This window comes from Palaemon carinicauda, chromosome 31 (assembly GCF_036898095.1).
Source record: "Palaemon carinicauda isolate YSFRI2023 chromosome 31, ASM3689809v2, whole genome shotgun sequence".
Taxonomy (NCBI): Eukaryota; Metazoa; Arthropoda; class Malacostraca; order Decapoda; family Palaemonidae; genus Palaemon; species Palaemon carinicauda.
In genome coordinates, this window is record NC_090755.1 from 55,922,267 (window position 1) to 55,932,266 (window position 10,000).

Here is a 10,000-nt window from a genome sequence, read left to right on the forward strand (position 1 = left end):
GTCTTCCACTGTCTTAGGTTAAGAGTGCTCTTGCTTGAGGATACACTTGGGCACACTATTCTATCTAATTTCTCTTCCTCTTGTTTTGTTCAAGTTTTTATAGTTTATGTAGGAATTATTTGTTTCAATGTTGTTACTGTCCTTAAAATATTTTAATTTTCCTTGTTTCCTTTCCTCACTGGGCTATTTTCCCTGTTGGGGCCCATGGGCTTATAGCATCTTGCTTTTCCAACTAGGGTTGTAGCTTAGCAATTAATAATAATAATAACTGTGGAGGCTCTTATTAACTTATTAGAAGCTTTATCGAACAAGTTATAATTAGTTACATTTAGTGATTTTAAAGTTTCACTAACAAGTTACCTCAAAGTTCCCCCCCTAGTAACTTGACTGTAAATACTAGTAACTTGACTGTAAATACCCTAGCAATTTATCAATAGGTTTTCTTAGCCAACAATCCAACTTGCCTTTTAACATTACAAATTCCTCTAGTCTAACGATTTACATATATATATATATATATATATATATATATATATATATATATATATATATATATATATATATATATATTTGCTTCAGCATCTTATATGTATTTTCCATAGCAAGTTGTCTATTTCACTAATAGCTTTATATTATTATTATTATTATTATTATTATTATTATTACTAACCAAGTTACAACCCTAGTTGGAAAAGCAAGATGCTATAAGCCCAAGGGCTCCAACAGGGAAAAATAGCCCAGTGAGGAAAGGAAATAAGGAAATAAATAAATGATGAGAATAAATTAACAATATATCATTCTAAAAACAGTAACAGCGTCAAAACAGATATGTCCTATATAAACTATTAACAACGTCAAAAATAGAAATGTCATATATAAACAATAAAAACTCATGTCAAATTGGTCAACATATATATATATATATATATATATATATATATATATATATATATATATATATATATCAATCATTGATGAGTTCCAATCTTCCAAAATTGAGCATTCCAGTCCGAAACTTTCATCTCTTCCAGTTCCCTGAATCTCGACGTCATCCCAACCTACGCGAAGCATCTGAGAAAACATGGCATCAAGGCAGTTTGGGGTAAATTCCAGCTATCGCTTTTCTATTATTATGTTTTGGACATTATTGATCAAAAGTCGTAAATTATCAATATAACGGCAACAGTTATCGATACTAAGGAAATCAACTTACTACATTTCGAAGGCCTACTTAAAAATTTGCCGTAAAAAAAAAGAAAAAAAAAAGTGAAAATCCTGGAATAAATGTTGCCAGGCATTTACCGTTTTAAAAACGGATATATTGACGTAAAGGAGTGATATTACGGTCATTAACCCGTAATAGATAATAACAAAGTAGGGTAAAATTACGGTTGCTCGTATTTTACTGAAATACGGCTGAGAACAGTATCTTTTTACCGAGAATTTCTTATTAAAATTACGGTTTTTTTATACAGTGTATGCTAAACATGCATTTTTAATAATTTTCAAGTGGAAATATGTTCATGCTACTTATTCACCTACTGATGTGTAAACAGTACATTAATTCTAACATGTAAAGAACGTGATTATTCTGCTGTCTTCATTATCATCATTATTGTTATTGTTATTGTTATTGTTATTGTTATTGTTATTGAAAGTGAACGGAACAGCCGGGGAAGGGATGTCAATGACAGTGTCAATGACATGTAAAGAACGTGATTATTCTGCTGTCTTCATTATCATCATTATTGTTATTGTTATTGTTATTGTTATTGAAAGTGAACGGAACAGCCGGGGAAGGAATGTCAATGACAGTGAGCGAAAGGAAGCAGATTGCAGAAGCTTGGATGAAGTGTCGAGATGACATCTCCACAGTCATCGTACAGTGCGAAGCGGGATGCTTCAAGAACACCACCGAATTGGTCAGTTATTATTATTATTATTATTATTATTATTATTATTATTTTTTTTTTTTTTTTTTTTTTTTTTTTTTTTTTTTTTTTTTGCTATTCAGATAGTACTTTTCTTCTTTTAAACTTGTAATTTATTTCTTCTTGGTCTTCTTGATATTTTGATTTTCGTTTGCTTCCGCTTCATCTTTAATTTGTCCTCTTTCTTTTTTCTTGTTTTTCTTCCCTCTTCCTAATTCTTCGTCTATTATATCATACTTTGTCTTTTTTCCGACATCACCCGCGTCATTATCTTCACCTCAATCTTTTTTCACTGTTCTTTTTCTCCTCTTTGGTTTTTTTTATCCTTCTTTCAACTTAGTGCTTGTGAATTAGCAAGATTAGAAACTGATGGTGTTTACCTATTTTTACTTAGTATGGGTTCCATCTTTATCCTCCATAGCTAGTTTACTTCTGGGTTCCATCTTTATCCTCCATAGCCAGTTTACTTCTGGGTTCCATCTTTATCCTCCATAGCCAGTTTACTTCTGGGTTCCATCTTTATCCTCCATAGCCAGTTTACTTCTGGGCTCCATCTTTATCCTCCATAGCCAGTTTACTTCTGGGTTCCATCTTTATCCTCCATAGCCAGTTTACTTCTGGGCTCCATCTTTATCCTCCATAGCCAGTTTACTTCTGGGTTCCATCTTTATCCTCCATAGCCAGTTTACTTCTGGGCTCCATCTTTATCCTCCATAGCCAGTTTACTTCTGGGTTCCATCTTTATCCTCCATAGCCAGTTTACTTCTGGGCTCCATCTTTATCCTCCATAGCCAGTTTACTTCTGGGCTCCATCTTTATCCTCCATAGCCAGTTTACTTCTGGGCTCCATCTTTATCCTCCATAGCCAGTTTACTTCTGGGCTCCATCTGTATCCTCCATAGCCAGTTTACTTCTGGGCTCCATCTTTATCCTCCATAGCCAGTTTACTTCTGGGCTCCATCTGTATCCTCCATAGCCAGTTTACTTCTGGGTTCCATCTTTATCCTCCATAGCCAGTTTACTTCTGGGCTCCATCTGTATCCTCCATAGCCAGTTTACTTCTGGGTTCCATCTTTATCCTCCATAGCCAGTTTACTTCTGGGCTCCATCTGTATCCTCCATAGCCAGTTTACTTCTGGGTTCCATCTTTATCCTCCATAGCCAGTTTACTTCTGGGCTCCATCTGTATCCTCCATAGCCAGTTTACTTCTGGGTTCCATCTTTATCCTCCATAGCCAGTTTACTTCTGGGCTCCATCTGTATCCTCCATAGCCAGTTTACTTCTGGGCTCCATCTTTATCCTCCATAGCCAGTTTACTTCTGGGCTCCATCTTTATCCTCCATAGCCAGTTTACTTCTGGGTTCCATCTTTATCCTCCATAGCCAGTTTACTTCTGGGCTCCATCTGTATCCTCCATAGCCAGTTTACTTCTGGGTTCCATCTTTATCCTCCATAGCCAGTTTACTTCTGGGCTCCATCTTTATCCTCCATAGCCAGTTTACTTCTGGGTTCCATCTTTATCCTCCATAGCCAGTTTACTTCTGGGCTCCATCTTTATCCTCCATAGCCAGTTTACTTCTGGGCTCCATCTTTATCCTCCATAGCCAGTTTACTTCTGGGCTCCATCTTTATCCTCCATAGCCAGTTTACTTCTGGGCTCCATCTTTATCCTCCATAGCCAGTTTACTTCTGGGCTCCATCTTTATCCTCCATAGCCAGTTTACTTCTGGGCTCCATCTTTATCCTCCATAGCCAGTTTACTTCTGGGCTCCATCTTTATCCTCCATAGCCAGTTTACTTCTGGGTTCCATCTTTATCCTCCATAGCCAGTTTACTTCTGGGTTCCATCTTTATCCTCCATAGCCAGTTTACTTCTGGGCTCCATCTTTATCCTCCATAGCCAGTTTACTTCTGGGCTCCATCTTTATCCTCCATAGCCAGTTTACTTCTGGGCTCCATCTTTATCCTCCATAGCCAGTTTACTTCTGGGTTCCATCTTTATCCTCCATAGCCAGTTTACTTCTGGGCTCCATCTTTATCCTCCATAGCCAGTTTACTTCTGGGTTCCATCTTTATCCTCCATAGCCAGTTTACTTCTGGGCTCCATCTTTATCCTCCATAGCCAGTTTACTTCTGGGCTCCATCTTTATCCTCCATAGCCAGTTTACTTCTGGGCTCCATCTTTATCCTCCATAGCCAGTTTACTTCTGGGTTCCATCTTTATCCTCCATAGCCAGTTTACTTCTGGGCTCCATCTTTATCCTCCATAGCCAGTTTACTTCTGGGTTCCATCTTTATCCTCCATAGCCAGTTTACTTCTGGGTTCCATCTTTATCCTCCATAGCCAGTTTACTTCTGGGCTCCATCTTTATCCTCCATAGCCAGTTTACTTCTGGGTTCCATCTTTATCCTCCATAGCCAGTTTACTTCTGGGCTCCATCTTTATCCTCCATAGCCAGTTTACTTCTGGGTTCCATCTTTATCCTCCATAGCCAGTTTACTTCTGGGCTCCATCTTTATCCTCCATAGCCAGTTTACTTCTGGGCTCCATCTTTATCCTCCATAGCCAGTTTACTTCTGGGCTCCATCTTTATCCTCCATAGCCAGTTTACTTCTGGGTTCCATCTTTATCCTCCATAGCCAGTTTACTTCTGGGTTCCATCTTTATCCTCCATAGCCAGTTTACTTCTGGGCTCCATCTTTATCCTCCATAGCCAGTTTACTTCTGGGTTCCATCTTTATCCTCCATAGCCAGTTTACTTCTGGGCTCCATCTTTATCCTCCATAGCCAGTTTACTTCTGGGTTCCATCTTTATCCTCCATAGCCAGTTTACTTCTGGGTTCCATCTTTATCCTCCATAGCCAGTTTACTTCTGGGCTCCATCTTTATCCTCCATAGCCAGTTTACTTCTGGGCTCCATCTTTATCCTCCATAGCCAGTTTACTTCTGGGCTCCATCTTTATCCTCCATAGCCAGTTTACTTCTGGGTTCCATCTTTATCCTCCATAGCCAGTTTACTTCTGGGTTCCATCTTTATCCTCCATAGCCAGTTTACTTCTGGGTTCCATCTTTATCCTCCATAGCCAGTTTACTTCTGGGCTCCATCTTTATCCTCCATAGCCAGTTTACTTCTGGGTTCCATCTTTATCCTCCATAGCCAGTTTACTTCTGGGCTCCATCTTTATCCTCCATAGCCAGTTTACTTCTGGGTTCCATCTTTATCCTCCATAGCCAGTTTACTTCTGGGCTCCATCTTTATCCTCCATAGCCAGTTTACTTCTGGGCTCCATCTTTATCCTCCATAGCCAGTTTACTTCTGGGCTCCATCTTTATCCTCCATAGCCAGTTTACTTCTGGGTTCCATCTTTATCCTCCATAGCCAGTTTACTTCTGGGCTCCATCTTTATCCTCCATAGCCAGTTTACTTCTGGGCTCCATCTTTATCCTCCATAGCCAGTTTACTTCTGGGCTCCATCTTTATCCTCCATAGCCAGTTTACTTCTGGGCTCCATCTTTATCCTCCATAGCCAGTTTACTTCTGGGCTCCATCTTTATCCTCCATAGCCAGTTTACTTCTGGGCTCCATCTTTATCCTCCATAGCCAGTTTACTTCTGGGTTCCATCTTTATCCTCCATAGCCAGTTTACTTCTGGGCTCCATCTTTATCCTCCATAGCCAGTTTACTTCTGGGTTCCATCTTTATCCTCCATAGCCAGTTTACTTCTGGGCTCCATCTTTATCCTCCATAGCCAGTTTACTTCTGGGTTCCATCTTTATCCTCCATAGCCAGTTTACTTCTGGGTTCCATCTTTATCCTCCATAGCCAGTTTACTTCTGGGCTCCATCTTTATCCTCCATAGCCAGTTTACTTCTGGGCTCCATCTTTATCCTCCATAGCCAGTTTACTTCTGGGCTCCATCTTTATCCTCCATAGCCAGTTTACTTCTGGGTTCCATCTTTATCCTCCATAGCCAGTTTACTTCTGGGCTCCATCTTTATCCTCCATAGCCAGTTTACTTCTGGGTTCCATCTTTATCCTCCATAGCCAGTTTACTTCTGGGCTCCATCTTTATCCTCCATAGCCAGTTTACTTCTGGGCTCCATCTTTATCCTCCATAGCCAGTTTACTTCTGGGCTCCATCTTTATCCTCCATAGCCAGTTTACTTCTGGGTTCCATCTTTATCCTCCATAGCCAGTTTACTTCTGGGCTCCATCTTTATCCTCCATAGCCAGTTTACTTCTGGGTTCCATCTTTATCCTCCATAGCCAGTTTACTTCTGGGTTCCATCTTTATCCTCCATAGCCAGTTTACTTCTGGGCTCCATCTTTATCCTCCATAGCCAGTTTACTTCTGGGTTCCATCTTTATCCTCCATAGCCAGTTTACTTCTGGGCTCCATCTTTATCCTCCATAGCCAGTTTACTTCTGGGTTCCATCTTTATCCTCCATAGCCAGTTTACTTCTGGGCTCCATCTTTATCCTCCATAGCCAGTTTACTTCTGGGCTCCATCTTTATCCTCCATAGCCAGTTTACTTCTGGGCTCCATCTTTATCCTCCATAGCCAGTTTACTTCTGGGTTCCATCTTTATCCTCCATAGCCAGTTTACTTCTGGGCTCCATCTTTATCCTCCATAGCCAGTTTACTTCTGGGCTCCATCTTTATCCTCCATAGCCAGTTTACTTCTGGGCTCCATCTTTATCCTCCATAGCCAGTTTACTTCTGGGTTCCATCTTTATCCTCCATAGCCAGTTTACTTCTGGGCTCCATCTTTATCCTCCATAGCCAGTTTACTTCTGGGTTCCATCTTTATCCTCCATAGCCAGTTCTGGCTGACAGTTTACTTCTCCCAACAATTATTGTAATTTTACCTTAGGGTAACTTAGGCTAAGATATCCAAAACAATGCCATTCAAAGATACAAAAACACATCGCCATTACTTTCAAGCAAGGGGACCTTAGTAAACACCAGCAATAAAATTCCATTGCATTAGGATGTTTTACGTTAAATTAGATTATAGTCATCCAGTGGGCGAAGGAAATTAATTCATTGCTGTTACGGTAAATTCCAGCCAGTAAATCGATAGTGCGGAGACAGTGGATCCTTTTCATAATTTGCCAAAATAATAGAGCCCCCATGAAAGGCTATTTCAGAATAGAATTACGTAGGATGGTGTACTAAACTATATTGTTTTACAATCGTTTGTCTTCCTCAGATCAAACACGCTGTAAGCATTGGCGTGGAGGGCGTGGCCCTTCTGCCCAATTTGTTTGACAAACCAAAAACCACTGATGACCTCGTCGACTACATGGAGGAAGCTTCTAAAGTGTGTCCAAATACACCTCTTTTCTATTACCACATTCCAATGAAGACTTGCGTTGAGCGTAAGTTGCTAACCTTCTGTTTTTGTTTTTGTTTTTTTTAATAGTGAAATATCTGTTCTGTACTTACGTGCATGTTTTTTTTTTTATTGTATAATACATACTGAATGACATTGTATATAAGATTGAATGTTACATGAGACACATTATCACAACAACTTTAGTTTTGACTAAATACACATTTTGTACTTATCCACCATAAGTTAGATTAGATCTCAATGAGATAGTAACATAGATGAATCAGCGTTAAATATAAATACTGTAAAGATATTTTAGATGGTGCCTAAATATTTGTGTCTTACTTTGGCATTTTCTTAACAAAACATGCTGTCCTCGTCAGAATTGCTCAACAATGAACTGTCTTTGATAGGTTAGCATGGTATTTTATCCTCTCTTCGGCAGCTATGGAAATTGACACCCTGGAAAAAGACATTTAAAGTTAAGGAGAGAGAGAGAGAGAGAGAGAGAGAGAGAGAGAGAGAGAGAGAGAGAGAGAGAGAGAGAGAGAGAGAGAGAGAGAGAGAGAGAGTGGAAATTGACACTTACACCAGAAGAGAGAGAGTTGCAAAGAAAAAAGTGGATTTGGAAATAGACCTTAAAAGTTGAGAGAGAGAGAGAGAGAGAGAGAGAGAGAGAGAGAGAGAGAGAGAGAGAGAGAGAGAGAGAGAGAGAGAGAGAGAGAGAGAGAGAGAGAGTGTGTGTGTGTCTCAACATCAAACAAGGTCAGGAAAATTAAGATGGGAAATAGTGATTGAGATTTACGACTTTCGACTTGAGTCATAATAAGAAATTTGTGCAAATAAAAATTCAGCTTCTGTTCCTGCTTTGGCAGAGGTTAATATCGTCACGAAGTGACTTGATGTCTGTTTCTGTCTAATACAGTATCCATGAGCGAGTTCCTAGAGAAGGGCGCGAAGAGAATTCTAAACCTAGCTGGCCTCAAGTTCACCGACACGGACGTCGCAGGAGAGGGCAGGAAGTGTGTCCTGGCGGCTGGAGGAACACTCACTATCTTCAATGGTTTTGACGAGGTAATATATGACATATCTGTTTTGACGTTGTTGCCTTTTTTAGAATGATTTATTGTTAATTTGTTCTCTTCATTTATTTATTTCCTTTCCTCACTGGGCTATTTTTCCCTATTGGGGCCCTTGGGCTTATAGCATCTTGCTTTTCCAACTAGGGTTGTAGCTTGGATAGTAATAATAATAATAATAATAATAATAATAATAATAATAATAATAGATCTTATGTAGTACATTCTTTGCTTAGCTAATTAACCTTGATAACGTTGTGGAATGATCTTCCTTATCGGGTAGTTGAATCGGTAGAACTTCAAAAGTTCAAAGTTGGAGCAATTATTTTTATGTTGACTAGGCTGACATGAGTCTTTTTATAGTTTATATATGACATATCTGTTTTTGACGTTGTTAATAGTTTATATAGGACATATCTGTTTTGACGCTGTTACTGTTTTTAGAATGATATATTGTTAATTTATTCTCATCATTTATTTATTTCCTTATTTCCTTTCCTCACTGGGCTATTTTTCCCTGTTGGAGCCCTTGGGCTTATAGCATCTTGCTTTTCCAACTAGGGTTGTAGCTTGGCTAATAATAATAATAATAATAATAATAATAATAATTTCTTTCTTATTCCTACATCAAGCGGTCGGTTGCCTGATGCGTCTTATCCAATGGCTTCTCTCAAATGCACCCTCTTCTACCAAACCTCTTCTCTCCATACCATCCTTCACCTTATCTCATCTATTTCTCAATTTTCTCTGCCTCCCTCTCAGTTCTATTCCCTAACAGGTTCATCTCAAACCCTCCTCAATCCCTCCCTATCATCTATCTTCAACATGTGACCACACCATCTCAGTCATGACACTCTCATCACCTCTGTAAACTTTACTACGCCTACCATTCTTATTTCATCCGACTACTAGATTATTTTTTTCCAAGCACATTTTGCAGTATATATTTTTTTAAATTGCTCTAACAGCCTTAATTTTTGTCATAGAGAGGTCAGGTTGGTCTCATTCTCTTGGAAAATGCCTGAATTTTCTCAAAAAATTATCAAAAAGTATGAAAAACTAATTTTTATAGCATTTTTTTGCAAGGACGTACCGGTACGTCCATGGGGGTAAAGGGATGGCTTTTGTGAAACGTACCAGTACGTCCTTTGGGGGTAAAAGGGTTAATATATTGGATAGATATTACATATAAATGTATTCTAAGCTTTATGAGGTACATGATGACATGGACATTCTACCTCATGAGTTATTGGTTAACTGCTCGTACAATAAACGTCCTGCTACAATTCTCAATTTGAGTCGTTAAGGTTTCTTGTATCTCATAGATATAATTACACCATTCCTTATATATTCATCATCATTCGCTATTAGGCCGGGAGCACACTAGCGACTCTGTGGCGCCACAAAGCCACAGCATCGTGTGGCGGGGATGTGGTCTCCCATAGGTTTCCATTGTTTTCAAGTTTTGCCGCGCAAACTAGCGACTGTGGCAAGCGACTGTGGCTCTCTTTCGCTCATCCCCCGTTGCTTTAAAAACAATGGAAACCTATGGGAGACCACATCCCCGCCACACGATGCTGTGGCTTTGTGGCGCCACAGAGTCGCTAGTGTGCTCCCGGCCTTAATGATGACCTTAAGTATTGTCCCATT

General features: G+C 39.4%; 1 protein-coding gene across 2 annotated transcripts in view; it reads left to right on the top strand.

Moving 5' to 3' along the window:
* The window catches only part of LOC137624412 (N-acetylneuraminate lyase-like), an 18,226-nt gene that overhangs the window by 5,674 nt on the left and 2,552 nt on the right, over window positions 1-10,000 (top strand). For both annotated transcript variants that reach the window (XM_068355158.1, XM_068355157.1), the window contains exons 4-7: window positions 1,032-1,102; window positions 1,780-1,922; window positions 7,149-7,317; window positions 8,197-8,345. In XM_068355158.1, coding sequence (XP_068211259.1) covers window positions 1,032-1,102; window positions 1,780-1,922; window positions 7,149-7,317; window positions 8,197-8,345 — 532 coding nt within the window. The remainder of the gene's footprint in view (window positions 1-1,031; window positions 1,103-1,779; window positions 1,923-7,148; window positions 7,318-8,196; window positions 8,346-10,000) is intronic.